Raw genomic sequence first — 20,833 nt, forward strand, 5'->3', positions numbered from 1 at the left:
GTTCGTGAAAGGCTTAAAGATAGCCGCAAGGACAACCCTGCCTTATGTCATTATACCAACTGCAGTCCTGAACCTTCAATTTTCAAGGGGTCATCCTAATTTTCAGAGCTCTTGTGCAGTTCTTATGAAGTAATTGATGTGGCACCTTGCTTTGTGTCAGAAAGAACAGTTCTTGCAGATTTTCTCTGATTAGACGCTCCACCAAGCTGCCCACTCTTCCCACAGGGACTACTGTATCTGGGGACTGAGTGTCCCTTGTTTACCAGGCACCAGAGAAATCCCAGCTCTGGTTGGACCAGTGCTCTCGTGTCCTCTCTGAAAGTGTAGAGAGAGCTGCAGCAGAAGCCCAGGATGTGAAGAGGGGCATTTGGGGACAGGGTTTCTTGAAGGGTCGGTCTCAGAGGAGTGATCCCACTCTGATCCTGCCTGGTGCGGTAGCTGAGTCCACAAAGTTTAAGCTGTAGGGGGCGTGGTGATTTAGTTCGTCACTGCAAGAGAGGCGGGCGTACCTAGCCGCTGGCCAATCCCTAGCCTTAGCTGCAGTCTTATGAATAAACAACAAAACCAAGTGCCCTCCCTCTAGCATCCCAGACAGCCAAGGGAGTGTAGGCGGCCTCTACGTGAGTCGTGGCAGGGATGGCTGGCACTGGCGCTGCCACTTTCCTTCGCGCTCAGCTGTGCTGAATGCTCCAGGTGAGGACAAACCCGGCTTCTGCAAACCTGGCGAGAGGCAGGGGTGGGGCGGGATTCCCGGGCTGCGCGGGCTCGCTCTGTGAGTGGGGCAGCCCTAGGGTGGAGCTCCCTGCACCCTCCCGGAACGCGGTACCCAGGCTCTGACTGAGCAGGGACAGCTCCGGGAGCACTGGACGAACCTTGCAGGCCTGAAAGGGCTTTCAGCACTTACTTGGTCCATCCCAGCCTTGCTGCTTAGTACCTGGGAGCAGCCTTTGTGCAGGAAGAGAGCTTCCAGGCTGGCTGCTTTTGTGTGGACTTGCTCCTTTTGCCCTGCCTTCCCTTGCAGTTCAACCTTGTGAGAGAGAAGTTCCTCAAGACTGTGGTTCATTCCTTTCAAAGCTTGGGTCCCAGTGTTCCTGTACCGCTAAGAGCTAGCAATGGAGGAGTGAATGCGGACTGCTGTGGCCTCCCAAAGGGTTCTGCTACTTTACAGAAAACAAAAACAAAAATATTTGAATGTTTGATGCAAGGATATCAGGAAGCCTTCCTGCTGTCCTGGGTCTCCCAGGACGAGTGAAGGACACTCCCTGAGAACTTAACCTAATTAGAAAAAGGTACTAGGGGTCAAGCTGGGAGAAAACTCTGCAGCGCTTGATACTCAAACCTGGCACAGAAGCCCAGTTTGGAGGTGCTGAGACATAGCATGTGTGTCCCGGTCACTGACAGAGCCCAGCCAATATAGATTCTAATCCTGTGGAAGCTAGAACCCTGGCTAAATGAGGGAGCAGCCAAAACGCGGTTCTCAAGAATTTGGGGCTATCCAAGATGAGACATTCTCTCCTTTCCTTAGAAAGAAAACGTGGGTACCAAATTAAAATTCAGATCTCTCGTGGAAGGTAGCCAAGAAGGCTGCTTCAAGTGTCCGCAGTGTTTTTCTTTACAAGTTTTCCTTAGAAACTTAAGCGGAGTTAAGCCAAGATTAGAAAGTCACCCACAGAGTTCTGAAAGCTCTTCACTGAGGACCGATATATGTGGTCAGAGATCGCATGCCTCCCCCTTTCCTTTTGTGTTTTTATTGATGTCAAGTCTATTAAGCTCCCGTGTGTCTCCTTCAGCTAAGCATCCTCTGAACAGGCAGCCGAAGTCAGCACATCCTTCGCATCATTCAGAAAGAGTCCGAGTCCGGAGGGAGGCTTTGCAGAGTCAGAACGCTGGCTGCTGCTATTGTTCAGAGTTACAAAGCCAGCCTGTTTGGCTCTTAGATGGATACAGTAGAATTTGCTACATCGGCTGTACTAACGAACTACACACGGCTGCAGCCGCCTTACTATTGATTGCAGAACTCCCAAGGCTCACCAAGTCCAAGGTAGCTACGGCAACAGAGCCAATTAGGACAATGTGGATCTGCCTTTGTTTTCTTGAGAGGCTCCTGACTGTACATAGTGGGTCGTTGTTGCTGGGCCTTCACACCATGGTCGTTTGACACCACAGAAAGTGTTTTTATGTCAAATGCATGTTCACAGTAGAAATGAGGAAGACAGGCTCCTCTTCTAAGATAAAGTTTCACTTGCGAATATCAGCTGTACATCCTTCCGAATAGCTTAGAAGGTATCTTTACGTTATAGATTTCCTTTCTTAGCATCCCACCCCCCTCTGTTTCTCTTTTCCTCCTTGAGATATGATCTAACGATGTAGTACCAGCTGGTCTGGACTTAGACGTATAGATGAGGCTGTCCTGGGACTAAGAGATGTATGCCTGCCCGTGCCCCTAGTGCTGTGAGTAAAGATATGGGCGGGTCACTACACATGATGCATTGCTGTTCTCGGAGTTTTCCTTCAAAGGTCATTTGAATTTATTCTCCATGATGAAAACTCATTTTTTTTCCAATTAAGCTATGTGTGGTCAGTGTTATTTTTCACATTGTGTTTAATTATTGGTGATGAGGAAAATCTCTGAAAGTCCTTTCGGCTCCCCGTGAAAGGCCGACTAGTGCTTAGAGATCTTGCCAGACAAATGAGGTTCGTGACTCACAAAGGACAGAAATAAAGTGTTGAATTGGGTCATTGAAAAGAACTGCCTGCTGTGGAAACAATTGCTTCCTTTAGGAAACTGATCAGGAGAGGATTCCGCACTAAAAGTCTGAAAAACGAAGTTAGGTGACAAATAGTGCACAATTGAGTGATGTTATGGATAGTTCAAATTGCTCTCTGAGTTTGAGGGACTTGTGTATCAGATCTGTGTTGACGCATCTCCCATTGCATGATATTTAAGTTTCTTTGGAAGGTTCATATTCCAGCCTGCTGTCATTTTGTTTTCCTGTCCTCCACCCTCTGAGGAAAACAGAATGCATGCGATGCTACTGGTGCTGACCATGACGTCTCAGCATGAGTCTGAGTCTTCTTATCTCTATTTTGCCATTTAGTACCTTTGCTGTCATGGCTTGTTCAAGATTCCCAGAGAACTAGCGCATCGTCTGTTAATCGTCAAGGGCAACTTCTCTTACCAAGGATAGGATGATATTCTGAGGGCGAGAAGCATGGGCATGTTGTTTGTTAGCATCATTAAAGACAAAGCTTTGGAAGGAAGCACAGTGCAGTGCAGAACTCACTTGGGGTCTGGAGCCTGGAGAGAGCACTTTGCTGGGAGTTGACCACTCACCCTCTTCTCAGTCAGCACTGGCCTGGACTGCTGTGCTCCTTGGAGAACATAATTCTCTGCAGCTACTTCATTCTCCATCGTTCCACCGTGATGGACCAGTCTGCTGAAAGAATCATTTGTCATCCCATCTCTAATCTACAGTAAAGGATGGCTGCCGCCCAGATCTTAGAACCAATAGGAGAGACCAGGGAGAGTTGCCAATAACACATTGAATCGGTAATGTGGTGCCTCAATGCCAAGATCTATAGCTAGATTAATAGAGCCAGAGTTGACTAATGAAATAGTATTGACAAGGAGAACCTTGATGCTTAGGAAAAGATAAGATAAAACAGTGACACATGGATCCATGAGGATCAAGGAAAGCACAAAGTGAAGAGATTATTAAGATACCTAACAAGAGCACCAAAGACATGCCCCACCTTCATCAATCAGAGAATCACTGGTTGGATTTCTGAAAGATTAGAAGGTTATTAGGAAACAAGTTGACCTGATATTCTCAGGCTAGTTACCTATAACTACTCCAACTTCCCCATCTCTCTCTCTCTCTCTCTCTCTCTCTCTCTCTCTCTCTCTCTCTCTCTGTGTGTGTGTGTGTGTGTGTGTGTGTGAGAGAGAGAGAGAGAGAGAGAGAGAGAGAGCACCAAAATACAGTTTAAACAAGAACATACACAATTTGTTGGTTCTATTGAATAATCAGCCCAAAGTGGCCAGGTAGGGAGCAAAGCACACAATAAGATGAGGAGAGACTAAATAATGCTGTCAGAAATCCCATGGTAGACAATGGATACCCCATCCTTAAATGATTACTCATAGTTATGCCACCAGCTATGTACGGATTGCCTCCTCTATCCAGTTGTCATCATTAAAAACTATAGGCAAAAAAAAAAAAAAAAGGAAACTTAAAATACCAATGTGAACATACTAGAGATTCAATCTCATTTGAAGTGAGAAGACTTATAAAGATGATAATTACTAGTAAAGAAGCTGAGAGATAATGGGAAGAGAATGGGCCAGCTTGTGTGTTTGTATCACGTGTTATGTTTTGTTTTCTGATAGCATCTGTTTTCTGATATCCATAGGAAACACGGTCAGGGCTTGATATGGGGTGCAGAGCAGAGCAAACGTCAGGCTAACATGGTGGACGCAGAATCAATACGAAGGCTCATGAGTAAAGCTCTTAAGTGGGAGCTTTATCTGCCTGAAAATAGGGATTTGCTTGGCCCTGGTGTGAGATTTGGATAGTAGATGTACAGCTGGGGGTTTGGATATTTGGGGACATTACATTCTGTGCCTGGGGAAGAGAGAAGCCAGATGGCAAAGACAAGGATATTGAAGTCTGAAAGGCTCCAAAAGATCAAACAAAGCTACAAGCTATCACAGAAGCAAGCTAATTATCCTCTGTAAACATGTAGCTTTTTCATCTAAAAGGTAATCAGGACCGTGGTAGCACCTACCACATTTTGTGGGATTCAATAAGGTAAATTTGCACCAGGCACTTAACAGCAGTTGGCACAGAGCATTACCCAAGGAGTAGCCACTCTTGATTGATCACTATCATTTTATTCTCAAGAACAAGCCATCTGGGTGGTCTATAATGTATTATAAAGGAGACCGTCTAGACAGATTCACCAATTAGAAGGCAATTAAAATAATGAGCATCTAGTTAGGCAGCAGCCACTCCAAGAGGGATAATGATGGGCAGAGTCCCAGCAGTTAGGACTTGGGATTTCAAAGAGGAAAAAAAATGAAGATGAGACTGAAAGTTAGGGGAAAACCAACACTGAGCTTGAGGTAGACCTCAGTGGCCATCAGGCATTGAAAGACAAGAGAAGACCCCATCCAGAACTGGAAGGTTGTCAATTTGAGTTGCAGACAACATTTTGCCGCAGACATTACAGAAATACATCCTCCGGGCCTTGAAGTTCAAGCATCCATTTGGATAAAAGAGCAACCCCACCTTTCCAGCAGACAAGGGGAATCTACGAGCGGGGATCTTTCCTGTATTTCTCCTCAGTTTTCCCCACAGTATTTCTGTAATTATGAGCCAGTTGTAAGAGCGTTTCTGTGCCTTCAGTATGCTTGGGGCAATGCTCATAGTCTTTTTAAGAATAGACATGAAAATTTAATTTATTCTGTGAGCCTAGTCATAATACATAAAATGTTTAACATGCCGAGTCTCCTGTCCTGTCTTTGTTTTGGTAATACACTGAAGTAATAACGACCTTCATCTCAGCTGGGAACACCTCGACCAAGTAACTGTGTAGAAGACCTTGTGTTTCAGTCCTAAGGCTACAGTTGCCAGGTTTGTTTGTTTTGTTTTGTTTTGTTTTTTAAACATTGCTTTTCATGGTCCTTGAAGATTGAGTGTGCCGGATTGACAAAGCAGAAGATTCTGGACTGTGTCTATTCAAGATGGTCAAAGATAATGCTTGACAGAACAGCTTATCTGCACACTGCTGGCTGAAATGCAGCAAATCACCCAGACGGCAGCAGAAGCCATCAGCGTGCCTTGATAGCGAGTGACAGACAAAGTGGTATTGATGAGCTCCCTAAGGAATGCTTTTTAATCTAGGTGGAGCGAATATCTGCTGTCTGTTAGGAATTTGGGTAGAGTTCCTGAGAACTAACCAGCATGGAGAGACACAGACAGAGCAGCACCCAAAGGTACCATGTGAACAGAAACTAAAAGGAGAACAATTTCCTTTTCTTCCTTAAGTATTCTACTGTTTGAGGTAATTTAACCTGCAACACAGATGCTCATAAACACTGACATTCCCCCTCTTCCCTTCTCCCTGCAGAGCAGCCGATAGACAATCCTGGCTTTTCAGCCAAGATCTGCTCAGCATTTCCTCTCTCCTGGGCACTTGGCCACGTAGGGGGTATAGTGTAGAGGAAAGAAAGCAAAGGCCCTAGACTACAAAATATGGCCACAGGGTTTGTTCAGGGTTAATATTCGCATCAACCTGTGGTCTGACTTTTCTTCCATAATTTTCTAATGTCATGCAGTTCCCTTTGTTTGATGCTAAACCCCTAAGAGCAGTGATGGGGACCTGCACTGAGCCTGAGAGATGGAGGGATTTGAAGGTCATCTGCTAGTTCCTCTGAGTGGCAGGCAGCCGTTCTTATAGGCCATCGTCTCAGTCTCTCTTAAAGTTTACATGTTGTTTCCAGCAGTGGAGAAAAGGAGCATAAGGCCTCAGTACACAGACACACGAGGCTTGTGCCTCACTCCTACTTTCTCTGAGGTGATTGGATTTAGAAAGCAGGTGGCCAGCTTTTAATCCCAGAAGGTACATCTTCTAGAGAGGAAGCAGAATTCCCTGCACAAGACATTCTGGAACTCTAGACGTAGATGAAATAAGACCCTGGAGGAGAATTCTGTCTTGGCATGGTGGTTGAGGCTATTTAAACCTTTACATTTTTTTTTATCCTTTCCCCTCAACCTAAAGAGTTCATAAAAATTTCCTCTCGGCTCACAAGATTACAAATCATAAAATGTACAGTGCTTCTTCACATGTGTGGCCACCTCCATTCCCTGATGGAGAAAAGCTGAGACTGCAGGAACAGTCTTAGGTTTGTCTTAACTTCATAGTAACCAGACATGAGTCTACAACTGTAGAGGGAGAGGGGATCTTATGGTTTGTTTCCTTAACCCCATGCTTTGTCAAAGGCAGAAGTGAAGAGGTTTACTCACCAGCACATGGCAACTGTTAACAAAAAAAGTCAATTCAGAGATAATTTTCTAATGTGAGTCCATGGACCTCTAAACCCCCAATTCTCGACATTTTGGGCTACTCTGGTTTTTAATCCAGAAGCATAGAATCATGTAGACTCAGCTTTTATGACGTATCTTTTGTCTGACTCAGGGCCTTGTGCATGCTAAGCAGGAATTCTGTCCCTGAGCCCTAGTCGCAGTCCCCGGGGCATCCTTTCCATCATCTATTATGTTTAGTACGATGGCACATTCTTCTTTAGAAAGAAGAACGGACAGCTTCCTGAGTAGATCTGAAATAAATCGGAGAGGTCTGTCAGTATTATCAGTATTTTTCCTTTAAAATAAATACCATTTCACAATTCAGTTTGTCTACCCAGAAATCCAAAGGGCTCATTGCCCATGGAGATTTTCATTCATAGCCCTCATTTGTCTTTGTTTTAAAGAAGGGAAACTGGGGCACCAGGGCCATCCCTCCATAGGCCCATTTGACCTGGCTAAGGAAGAAGGGACGTTCTAGCACATGTAAAGTAGAATGGCACCTCAAATGTTCATGTGCCTTGGCGTGTGATTTTTTTCTCTTTTTCTCAAATATTTTCTCCGTTTAGAATCACACTATACACAGACAACTTAATATTATTTAAAATTGCTTCAACCCTTGCCATCTAAATCCCCCTTCCACTGCCTAAGGCTCTTGGGGGTGGGGTGGTATGGAGACATGGACAGGCTTAATGCTCCTCCTAGCTTCTCTGGTTTCAGCGTCCTCTGCATGCTGATAACAATCCTGATGATGCCATTACTTTTCTGCACATGGCACTTGATAACTCATGGCTTCTCTTCCTATATTTCCCAGAAGCTCTGTGGAGTCAAGATTTGGTACAGCAAACTGTAGAAACCTACTGGCTTAGAGCGCAGCAAATGCTTGTTGTTTTATTCAGTTATGGATATGGAAAAATTGGCTGTTACTCATCCAAGGACTTCTGACCCAAGGGTTCTCAGGAAAGCTTGAGAGGGGTTAGAAGATCAGCTTGCAAGATGGTCACTGGGGGGTACTGGTGTTGGTAGTCCTCAGCTCCTGTAGATTCCTTTTTATATATGTTTAAACAATGTAAATATGGTATATTTACAAGAGCAGGCTGATTTCTGTAAATTTGAGGCCAGCCTGGTCTACAAAGTGAGTTTCAAGACAGCCAGGGCTACACCAAGAAACCTTGTCTCAAAAACAAACAACAAACAAACAAACAAAAAAACAAAACCCAAAAAAACAACAATAAAACCCAAACAAACAAAAAAGAACAATCAAAAGATTAAATGAGGTAACATGAAAGATTTGAAACCCTTCAGGGGAGGAAAACCTCATGAATGTGGGTTTCTGTATTTCACAACTTCACAGCATTTGCACATCCTAGGCAATTTAGTTGCTTAGATGTAAGTGAAAGGAGAAATGTAATTTTCATAAAAATAAGTCTTTGAACTTTAGAATCTAATTTCAGGATTTAATCTTTTAGAAAAATAATTTGCAGAATCTTAAATATTTTTTCCTATTTGTGCTGGGGAATTTTCAGTGTTATGAAATCTAATGACCATCACAGAACAATAGACAGGCATATTTGTATATCTTTAAACTGAGGGAAGATATGTTATGTGCCTGTAGTTTTAGCCGCAGTGCAACTGTGAATAGTTTGAAGACTAAAACAGATCTAATTATTATAAATCACAGCTAACTAGTAAGAAATAAAAATGTAAACATTAAAAACCCATATGTTTGTGTGGCCTTAGTACATTTTATGACTCAAATTTTGCAACATGGAGGTTTTGGGTATAATTTTTGTTGCAAATAGTTTGAACACTTACAAAGTATGTTTCGGCTGGAGATCTTTCACATGCATTTTTAAACTCATGAAAATAACTGATTTTCATTCAGCGTGTTTTATTATTTCTGCTTTCAAAGCATACTTTCTATTTTGACTGCTGTAGCAAAATACCAGGACTTGGGGAGAGGAGGAGAACTGTTAGAAATCCCAGTTACGAGACCAACGAAAGCCGTCAGATGAACCTCTTACACTTCTAGACACTGTGAAGTCCAAGCTAAGGACGGCAGCTGTGGACGCTGGTTAGGGCCTGGTCCACAGTAACCAAGTGTTTCTGTTCTCATACGTTGGACAGAAGGGAAGGGAATGTCCTAGGACTCTTCCACAGGGACCCTAGTCTTATTCATCAGACCCTATGTTCACCATCCTTATGATAAAACTCACATGAGTTCTAGGGGCACAATCATGCAGATCATGGCGACACACAAGTTCTTTATTTTAATTTGTAACATTAACTTTCCACCTCCTAGACATGGTGGTATTTCTACAGTGATTTTCATATACCGTTCTCCAGGCAGTTTTAAGTCAAAACAGCTGAAGAATTAAGCAGAGAAAAGTGAACTGGGTTACCCAAGTCTCAAGGGTACAGAGAAATAGAACAGCCATCTCCTACCTCTCTTCTCTGTGCAGTCTGGTTTGACTTAAAGCATATTATTTACAAAAATATATCCACATGACAGTGTGCTATGCTTTACTTGCCTACAGGACTCAGTTACTGGAATTGTCCACTCCTTCAACCGATTTTCTCCACCCACTATGAGCAGACCAACTCTGCTGCCCTCCTGTGTGGCTTTCTGCAGCATTCTCTTCCTCACCTTGGCCACAGGATGTCGAGCTTTCCCACAGGTGGAAAGGAGGGAAACAGCACACGCTTATGCAGAGAAGGCGCAGCCCCAGAAGATGGACACAGATGACCAAGAAAACATCTCCTTTGCTCCAAAGTACACACCCCAGCAGATGTCCTCTGATGCTCCCATGGTGCTCTCTGCAGGACCGTCAGTGACACCATTACATAAAGTATTCTCTGTGAGCAGGGAGAGTCACCTTCCCGGAGCTGGGCTACTGTATGCTACCAGCCCTGGTGTTTACTCTTCTAGTGAGCAAGTGGTTTCAACCAGTGACCAAGAGCATGGCCCCAGGCAGCTTGAAAGAATGTCTCCTGAGCACAGCCTTCCCACGTCCATGTTAACTGTTGCTGTATCTTCTTCACCTGCTTCTCTGAATCCTGACCAGGAGGAACCCTACAGCAGTTCGAGCACCCAGTCCATGGTACAAGGGATCACAGATGGGGCCCATGGTTTCCTGGAGTATTTAGATAACCAGGTGTTTGCAACTGGAAGTCAGGAAGCAGTTAGCTTAGGAAAGTCACCTCCTTCTTCTATAAATACCAAAGACACTGAGAACATCAAAGCAGATGCAGCCATGAGAACTACTGCCTTTCCTCATGTTGATTCCACAACAGAGATGAAGCCTGATAGGGAGAGACCCTCAGATATGGCAGCTGATGATGCTCAGAGCAATACCACTAAGTATTTGGTGACACTCTCCAAGAATGTCCTGACTATTGAGCCAACAGCTGACAGTGTTTTGGGAAACCCTAAGGTCACAGTGAGTGTCAGTACACCTGATCCAGTTTCTTCTGTCTTCAGCGAGGAGTGGGATGACACCAAATTTGAGAGCATAAGTCGAGGGAGGCCCCCAGAGCCAGGAGACAATGCAGAGACTCAAGCGAGAACAGAGCAACCACATGGAAACTCTGAGAGCTTTGAGGGGACTGAGGAGAGCCCCACTTCCACACAGGTTGCAAAGGTGGCTCCCGGGCTCCCGGGAGGAGAAACACCCTTGGGAACAGCCCTGGTAACTGCACTGGGGGATGAGAGATCAACAGTCCCGAGCCATCAGATTTCCTTCACTCCCACGAGTCCTGTAGAAGACCCTGAAGTTTCTACTATGAAGCTGTTCTCAAGTGCAGGAGGCTTCACAGCATCCACCCAGGGGTACAGGACCCAGTTCTCCTCAGAGACCGCAGTTTCTCTGTCTCAATATGAGTCTATGCCACAGCAGGCAGCAGGAAATGTGCTAAAAGGTAAGGTAAAAAAAACTAAACAATTAAAATCACAAAATTATCTACAAACTTTGTTCAATTTGAAACCTTAATTTGCATATTTTAAAATTTTTATTTATATTAAAACTTTTTGAGATGGGATCTGGAAAGATTGCTTTGAGTTCACAGTGTTTCTGCCTTTGCTCCTAACTTTTAGGCATGTGTCTTGTTGCCTGGGTTACATTTCAAATGTTATCTGCTTTCGAGATTTCCCCACTGGAGTTCCCCCTATTCCTTCGCCCCTCCCCCTCTCTCTATGAGAGTGTTTCCCCACCCACCCACTCCCTCCCATCTCCCTGCCCTGGCATGCCTACATGAGGGCATTAAGCCTTCACAGGGCCAAGGGCCTCTCTTCTCACTGACACCCAGTAAAGCCATCCTCTGCTACATATGTGGCTGGAGCCATGGGTCCCTCCATGTGTTCTCTTTGCTTGGTGGTTTAGTCCCTGGGAGCTCTGGGAGGGTCTTGTTGGTTGATATTGTTGTTCTTCCTATGGGGTTGCAAACCCCTTTAGCTCCTTCAGTCCTTTCTCTAACTCCTCCATTGGAGTCCCCAGTCTCAGTCTGATGGTTGGCTGTGAATATCTGCATCTCTGTTTGTCAGGCTCTGGCAGAGCCTCTCAGCAGACAGCTATGTCAGGCTCCTGTCAGCTCACTGCATGTTCTGGTTTGCCTTGAACTTACAATGTTATCCAGTTGACCTGAAACTTACAACTATCCTCCTGCCTCTGTTTCCTGAGTGGCCATGTTTTGTTCCATTTGTTTGATTGTTCGTTTTTGCAATAATTTGTTGTTTTATTTTATGTTCATTGGCGTTTTGACTACATGCATGTCTGAGTGAGGGTGTTGGATCCCCTTGAAAAGGACTTACAGACAGTTGTGAGCTGCCATGTAGATACTGGGAGTTGAACCTGGATCCTCTAAGAGTAGCCAGTGCTCTTGACCACTGAGCCATCTCTAAACCCTGGTTTTGCCTGTTAAAGGTGACTTAGAAATAGTTACTCATGTTTAAATCAAAGACAGAAGTATTCAAATAAATCATATATGTTCCATAAAAAAAACATACTCTGTACATAAATCAAGGTCCTCAACTTTGGACTGAAGTAGTAATTAGTTAGTCCACGCTAAACTCCCCAGCCAGTGGGCAGCTCAGTGGCTGGGCCACTTCTAATCCTTCCCACTGCTAACACACTCTCTCCTCTGATATTCCTGAATTATTACTTCCTAAAACCTCTTTCTATCCTGGCTGTCACAGACCCTGGCCTGCAGCCCTCATAGGCCATAATTCTAGACTCTTACATCTCGGCAATGTCTCTGTCCCTCTTCTACACTCCTCAGACACAGACCTTCTCTTCTCGGCAATGGTGATCTCTTCTCCCTCTTATTTTTTGCCCTGGACCCTCAAAGTCCCACTTATGTCTCCCTACCCAGTCACTGGCCACCAGCAACTTTATTTACCGGTTAGAACCAGCTAGGGGCAGAGACCTACAGCGTCACACAGAGACGCTGTGAACTCTTGTGTAATGTGGGAAGCCAATTAACATAAGCCATAAACCAACCCGCTACGTGGACTATTTTACACAGACCCCACTCCTCCTTGGGACATGTAGCAATACGTGAAGATGCTTTCCGTTGCTTCCGGTGAAGCTTACTGCTGACATCTCCTGGGAAGGGACCAGGGATGCTTTAGAACATTCTCCGTCTGCTGAACAGCTTCCAGAAGCATTAGTCTCAGCCAATATATCAATAGCATTGCAACCAATGGAGTTTAATGGTTTTCAGATTTTTTTGTCATGAAAATATATAAACACCTGTGAAAATATGAAAGAAACGATTATGTGTTTAAATAGTTTAATAATAATGTTGGTACTTATTTGGACATCATTGCAAATTATGTGTACATTTTTGACATTCTCACCAAAAATAATTAGGGAAATATCTATTTATTGATATTAACCACTTTAGTTCTCTGACCTTATGAATCCAAAACTAAGTCGTCTAGTAGTAATATGAAAGAAATTAAAAACCATCACTAGGCTTCACTCTGAATTTTCCACTTTTTCCTGGCCTCCATATATTTGAATATCAGAAGGTAAAAACCCTAACATCGACCATTGATGGATTATGCATTTATTGTGTGATTAATCCCATAATAACATCTGGCAGGAGAGGCTTTAGGTAAATTTATATGTATTCTCATTTCAATTTGCTTCAGAATGTATACAAATCTTGTAACCTGGCCCAGGTTACCTATTAATAAGAAAAATATCAACAAAAATATTGATAATGTTATGGCTTCTAAAGTTTAGTTGAGATCTACTATAAATGGGGACAATAGCCATTGGATAAATAATAAAGGTAACACAGAATACTTTAAATTCCTATTAGAGTTTTGTTTTGTTTTTGTTTGTTCATTTTTGAGACGAGACCTCGAGGTGCTCAGACCCACACTGGCTCGCCTCTAGTTTCTGAAGACTGGGCTGGTAAAGCGGAAATTTTCATATATGCTACCGGAAAACATTTTATAGGATGTATTTAAACTTTTCAAAGTTTGGGACTTTTTGAATGTGTGGCCCTGCCTCACAAGTGTAGAGATCTGCTTATTCATAAAGAGATCTCAGAAGCTGAGCTAAAGGCATTTTACACACCCGGCATAACATGCTTTAAACACAACATTAAGTGAGTTGCCTATAAAAGAATGATGATGTTAGGTAGGATTAAATGAGAATTGTATTTGAATATTCTATAGCACTTAAGCTTCTAGAACATAAAGTCACATGGTCCCCAGCACATATTCAACCAATACATTTATATTGTGATATTTTGGACTTATTTCAGCTTTTACAGATACAAGCTAAAAAATAAAATGGGTTTGATAATAGTCAGCCTGTTCTGGTGATCAAATATGCCTGAGGAAGCTGAAGGCCCAAAAATGTCCAATTAATTAGTTTAGGATCACAGAGCTAATGAGTGGTAAAATCAAAATTCAGACCCAAGTAACTTAGCACTGTGGTGTGCTTTCTTAAGCACTGGATGACAGGACTCCACAGGTGCTATTACTGTCCTGCTCCTTTACCTCATGTGGGACGGTAAATTAAGAGCACACTCTGTACCGTTAACTTGTCTTCTATCCCAGAAGCTAGGTGAGCACTGATTGGTTGTTGTAATTATGGGTTTCTTTTTAAATGCCAACTTTCATTCCCCCTTTTATGTACGCAAATGTGAGCATTAATATGCAAAACACTTCTGAAACATTTTAGTGTGACTTAGTTATGTACAGTTTATTTATTTTAAGTGAACAAGTTTTTATTATTTTTTAAACTTATTTTTATTGGATTTTTTTGTTTATTTATTTACATTTCAAATGTTTTCCCCTTTCCTGGTTTCCTATCCATAAACCGCCTATCCCAAATCCCCCTTCTTCTGTGAGGGTGTTCCCCTTACTGCCTCCCTGCCCTGACATTTCCCTACACTGGGGTTTGAGCCTTGACAGGACCAAGGTCTTCTCCTCCCATTGGTGCCCAACAGGGCCATCCTCTGCTACATATGCAGCTGGAGCCATGGGTCTGTGCATGTGTACTCTTTGGATGGTGGTTTAGTCCCAGGAAGCTCTGGTTGGTTGGTATTGTTGTCCTTATGGGGTTGCAAACCCTTCAGCTCCTTCAGTCCTTTCTCTAACTCCTCCATTGGTGACCCTGTTCTCAGTTCAATGGTTTATTTGATAACAGACTGATTCAGTTAGTATTCAAATATGTCTGAGAAGCTCAGCTAGCCGTCTCCCTATTTTGTTTCAATTTTATTCTAGGTTTATTGTTTGTTTGTTTGTTTGTTTGTTTGTTTTTTCATTAGCTTCTTTATTTCTGCCTTAGATTGCTCCACAACTCCCTAGAAGCAGCAACAATAACATTGTTTACTGGTTTTTGCTTCCCAAGTTCTCTTTGTTGTCCCAGTCTCTGAAAGAGCTGGCTGCCTCTTTTTGGTTAATTAACTTCATAGTGAATTGAATCTATAGGAATTTGGTCTCCTTTAAAATGTCTCCTTCCTTTCCAGACATCACTCAAGAGATGACAATGGCCACTCAAGAAATAGACTCCACATTACCCGTGGTCACACAAGAGCATATAGCCACCGTCGAGGTTCCCAGAGGCAGTGGGGAGCCTGAAGAGGCCATACCATCCCTCTCCCCTGTGTCTGCTGAAGTGGATGATGCTGAGCTCTCCAGACGATGGGAGTCTCTGGCCACTCCAGCCTCCACCACTGTTGTCCCTCTGTCTCTCCAACTTACCTCATCCATGGAAGGTCAGCAGGGGAGTGTGGGTTCAGTGTTTGAGGGGGAGTGTGGGTCTTTACTGTTAATAACTGGAATGAGAGAGGCAGCTGGCCCTTTCACCAGCGTGCACATGTCCCCTACCTGGAAAGATGGTCGGCTCTCTTTGCTTATAGAAATGTTATAGGGTCAACGGATGAGGCAGACTCCTCTCCTGGTTCCCATGTCCAATCCTCCTAAGGGCTCCCGCCTAAGAGCCAGGGTGAGTAAATGTAAAAATAGTGAAACCCTTGGGTTGAAGTCACCTTTACCCTGTCTAAGACTGGGGCCCCAGGTAAGCTTCTGAACATTTGTAAACCTCTATTCATTTCCAGTAATATCTATTTCTCTCTGGGATGTATAAATAATATACATATTTATATTAACTTATATCATTTATTTATATATATATATTTATTTTTACAATATACATAGAGAAATAGAGAACAATGAGTATGTATTTATTCGGTTCTCTCTTCATCAGCCAAGTAAGGATGACTTTTAGGCATCCACTGAGGTACTTGCACCAATATAATAAATATTTTTCAGCCCAGCCCCCTAATCCTCCTAACAAAACCAAGCAAAACAAAACTCAACTCTGGAGTCTTGACCATGACTCTCAAGAACTCTGACGACACTTCCTATCAGTCGTGACAACCAGCACTATCAATTTCCTTTTCATAATTCCCTACAGTCCATGCCACCTCCTGGTTTCTTGTACCTATACTCACTACTACAAGTATACATTTTAAATTTTCTGTTTTTGACTTTCTTTTTTTACAGATTCATTTATTTTATTTATATAAGAACACTGCAGCTGCCTTCAGACACACCAGAAGAGGGCATCAGATCCCACTAAAGATGGTTGTGAGCCACCATGTGGGTGCTGGGAATTGAACTCAGGACCTCTGGAAGAGCAGTCAGTGCTCTTAACCACGGAGCCATCTCTCCAGCCTGTGTTTTTAACTTTCTAAGAAAGTTAAAACTCCTACACTACAGATGAAGTTTTTGGAACTTAGTGTTTTCACTTATTGTTCTAGCGGCCAAATAACTTGTAGTTTTTATTCTGATCATCATTTCCTACTCCATTATGTAAACACATCTCATTGCTCGTCCATTCTTCATCTACGTTCCTGCTGTCTGCATTTGGGCTTCTTCTGGGTATACGTGTTGTGAATACTTCTATTATGAGCATTCTTCTACATGCACAGCGTCGGACATGCCAAGGAATTTTTCCTAGGTAGTGAGTTGCTGGCCATAGGATGTATGAGTGTTTGGCATTAAGAGCCAATGTCTCCTTTTCAGAGTGGTTGTTGCACCAACTTATTTACCCATAAGGAATATAATGGGGTTCGGTGGCTATGTATTATGGGAAATATTCCCTGTGACTTCATAGGCAAAGAGATTCTGAGTCATAAAGTTGGCAATGTGTGAAATCGGTCTGGGAAGATTCTGGTGATTCAAGCTACTATTGTAGATTCTTCTTTTTAAATTGGTTATTTTATTTATTTACATTTCAAATGTTTTCCCTTTTCAAGGTCTCCCACCCCACAATCCTCCCCATCCCATTCCTCCTCCCCTTTTCTCTAAGAGGGTGCTCCTCCACCCACCCACCCAGTCCTGCCTCACTGCTCTAGTATCCCCCTATGCTGGGGTATCAAGCCTTCACAGGACCAAGGGCCTCCTCTACCATTGCTGCCAAAATAAAGCAATCCTCTGATACAAATGTAGCTGGAGCCATAGACCCAACCATCTTTGGTTGGTGGTTTAGTCCCTGGGAGATCTGAGGGGAAGTGGTCCAGTTAGTTGATATTCTTATTATTCCTATGGGGTTGCAATTCACAGCTCCTTCAGTCCTTCCCCCATCTCTTCCATTGGAGTCCCCTGTCTCAGTCTGATGGTTGGCTGTCAATATCTGCATCTCTATTGGTCAGGCTCTGGCAGAGCCTCTCAGAGGAAAGCTATACTAGGTTCCTGTCAGTAAGCACTTCTCGACTTCAGCAAAAGTGTTGGGGTTTGGTGTCTGTAGATGGGATAGATCCTAGGTGTGGCAGTCTCTGGATGGCCTTTCTTTCAGTCTCTGCTCCATATTTTTGTCCCGGCATTTCCTTTAGACAGGAACAATTCTGGATTAAACTTTTTGAGATGGGTGGGTGGTCCCATCCCTCAACTGGAAGCTGTGCCTATCTACTGGAGGTGGTCTCTACACGTTCTGTCTTCCCTTTGTTGGGTATTTCAGCTAATGTCATCTCCGTGGAGTCCTGGGAACCTCTCACTTTCTTGGTGTCTGGGACTTTCTAGTGGCTACCCCCCAGTTCCCCACCCCCACTGCTGCATATTTCTATTCATTTTCCTAACCCTCTCCATTCTCTCCTGTCTCTTTCCATATTTGATCCTGCCCCCCTTTTATACCCCTCCCTCATTTCTCCCTCCCTGGTCACTCCCTCCCTCTACCCCTTGTGATTATTTTGTTCCCCCTTGTAAGTAGGATCGAAGCATCCACACTTTGATTTTCTTGTTAAGATTCATATGGTCTGTGAGTTGTATTGTGGGTATTCTGAGTTTTTGGTGTATTATGTCTTTATCAGTGAGTATACACCATGTGTGTTCTTTTGTGTCTGTGTTACCTCGATCAGGATGATATCTTTTAGTTCCATCCATTTGGAACTAAATTTAGTTCCAAATTTCATGAAGCCATTGTTTTTAATAGCTGAGTAGTATTCCATTGTGTAAATGTACCACATTTTCTGTATCCATTCTTCCATTGAGGGACATCTGGGTTGTTTCCAGCTTCTGGCTATTATAAATAAAGCTGCTATAGACATAGTGGAACATGTGTCCTTGTTATATGTTGGAACATATATTGGGTACATGCCCAGTAGTGGTGTAGCTGGGTCCTCGGGTAGAACTATTTTCAATTTTCTGAGGAACCACCAGATTGTTTTTTAAAGTGGTTTTGCCAGCTTGCAATCTCACCAGCATCTTCCGCATCCTCACCAGAATCTGTTGTCTCCTAGGTTTTTGATCTTAGCCATTTTGATTGGTGTGAGGTGGAATCTCAGGATTGTTTTAATTTGCATTTTCCTGATGCTTTAAATGTTGGAAGCTTGGGGGTTCATTTGGATGTCTTGAAATGGAGTCTACTTTAGGTACAGTTCCAGGCTGAGTCTCTTCCACATGATTTTCTTTAAGCATACTTGGTCTATCCAAACTATTACCTGGTATTTAATTAAAACATATATATATATATATATATATATATATATATATATATATTCAATTGTCTGCCTTTGGAATCCCATATGAAATTCTGGACCATCCATTATATTGTCAATAAAATATGTTGGATATTAAAGTTTAAAAGCAAATTTATGATTTGAAGCATTGCCTTTTCAGGATGATGAAATGTTTTCTGTGTGTGGTTAGGCTGATGTGAGAAGAGATGAATTTAAGTTATAATTACAGAATTTACTGTGCTTCTGGTTTCTTGCCTTTCAGAGTTAACGTTGACATTTTCTATGTTGACTATCTTGTGGGTCAAGCCCTGTCTCTTGCGTTTGGCAGATCTCATGGACACAATCACTGGGCCAAATGAAGAATTCATACCAGTTTTGGGCTCTCCAATGACACCCCCGGCAGTGACTGTGGAAGCTCCCACAATTTCTCCAGCACTCCCTTCCGAGGGAAGAACGAGTCCATCCCTCAGCCGCCCAAGTACAGCTGCCTCTTATGGCCTGGAACAACTCGAATCTGAAGGTATCCTTGTCTCTGCCCACTCATCTAAAAAACAGCTAAGTCGGTGTACGTGTAAGTCCCTGGGTAAACTGGCCTGGGAGAGTGTACTCTGCCACTGATTTTCCATAGCCTGTGAACTAACAATGGTTTCTACATTGTCAAATGGCTGAGCAAGCATGCAAGGACAATATTTTGTGACGTGTACTATTACATAAACTTCAGGTGTCAGTGCTCACGAGTAAAGCTGTATTGATCTCCAGGTTCATGCCTCACTTGCATGTTGATGGCTACTTTGGAGCCATAGCTCAAAACTGAGTCGGGGTGGTAAAGACTAAGTGGCCTGGACAGGCCAGAACACTTATAATAATGTCCTTTAAAGAATGTGTTTACTGTCCCTAGCATGCAAACACACACACACACACACACACACACACACACACACACACACACACACACACACCATAATGTGTGACCTTAACTGCAGGTAAACATTGGAGTCAGACACCTCCTGAAGAGCCTTTTATTCAAAGCATCTGCCTGAGATCTCTCTTTCTCTCTCTCTCTCTCTCTCTCTCTCTCTCTCTCTCTCTCTCTCTCTCTCTCTCTCTCTCTCTCTCTCTGTCTCTCTCTCTCTCTGTCTCTCTCTGTCTCTCTCTCTCTCTGTGATTCCAGTTAAGTTTACACAGGCAGAACATGGGATTAACATTAAAAATGAGTGTCTTATTTGGTTTCACTATGCAGGCTGGAATAATATGAGAATAGTAGGTTTAAATGGAGGGGCTGTGTTTTTTCAACTGGATTTTTTTTTATTTTATTCAAACTTGAAATGTTTACTGTGTTTTGATAACATCACTGTCAGTACTGGGTTATTCTCTCAGTAATGTCTTTGAGTAACTGTCTAGATACAGACAGTTTCTTTATTACTTAAGGCTGAGAAATCCATGCCAAATTGTACTGTGTAAGGCATTGGCTTTGGCCAGGAACAATGTAATCGAGGCCCAGCTCCACATCGCCAAGCAATAAGAATGGATATGGGGCCCACAGTCATGTGACTGCTTGAGTCAGCACCCTAAACGGGTGGAGGGTCACATTGTAGATACAAATAATTGAATCTAGTTATGCTAACCTGGACCACAGGGAAGCTCGTAGGGAGTCAACCATGACTTAGGAGAGAGGACAGAGGATGTACTAGCATTCTATGTCTTCTCTACTGCAGGGAAGAGGTTCAGCTGGATGTCTACGAGATGAAGGATTCACCTTATCATTTTTGAATCTATGTGTATGTCTGTATGGGTGTATGTGCCATGTATATGTTGGATCCCTTAGAAGCCAGAGTCATAAGATCCTCTGGAACTGGAGTCAGAGGGAGTTTCCATGGGTACTGGAAATCAAACTTGGATTCTCTGCAGAACAATACACACCCCTAACCACTTAGCCATCTCTCTAGCCTGTCTTGTAGATAACATTTATAATCTGCTCACTAAGAAACATGACACATGAAGAGTGGCTTGGATAATTTCCCAGAGGAATGCTGACTTAAGAAGCAGACCAATATGGTCCCAGAGGTTATCATCCCTGTCATGTCATGTGAAGACAGATACCACATGGCTTTGAGCTCAAAGCCTCAGTTTTCAGTTCCCTTGAATGCCACCTTGTAAAAAAAAAATCATGTTTCCTTAAACTGTCTTGAAATATAGATGGCAGATGTACTTGGCAAGACTCATTAAATCAAAGGAAAAATGTATTTGTGAATAGTCTATACTTGTAAAAC

General features: G+C 43.1%; 1 protein-coding gene across 1 annotated transcript in view; it reads left to right on the plus strand.

Moving 5' to 3' along the window:
• The first annotated feature begins 580 nt into the window (after positions 1 to 580).
• Positions 581 to 20,833, plus strand: part of LOC116913509 (armadillo-like helical domain-containing protein 4) — a 101,640-nt gene continuing 81,387 nt past the window's right edge. Inside the window, exons 1-4 of the mRNA XM_032917713.1 lie at positions 581 to 693; positions 9,623 to 11,003; positions 15,072 to 15,320; positions 18,892 to 19,083. Of these exons, the coding sequence (XP_032773604.1) occupies positions 685 to 693; positions 9,623 to 11,003; positions 15,072 to 15,320; positions 18,892 to 19,083 (1,831 nt within the window). The 5' untranslated portion in view covers positions 581 to 684. The remainder of the gene's footprint in view (positions 694 to 9,622; positions 11,004 to 15,071; positions 15,321 to 18,891; positions 19,084 to 20,833) is intronic.

This window comes from Rattus rattus, chromosome 12 (assembly GCF_011064425.1).
Source record: "Rattus rattus isolate New Zealand chromosome 12, Rrattus_CSIRO_v1, whole genome shotgun sequence".
In the NCBI taxonomy this organism is placed as follows: domain Eukaryota; kingdom Metazoa; phylum Chordata; class Mammalia; order Rodentia; family Muridae; genus Rattus; species Rattus rattus.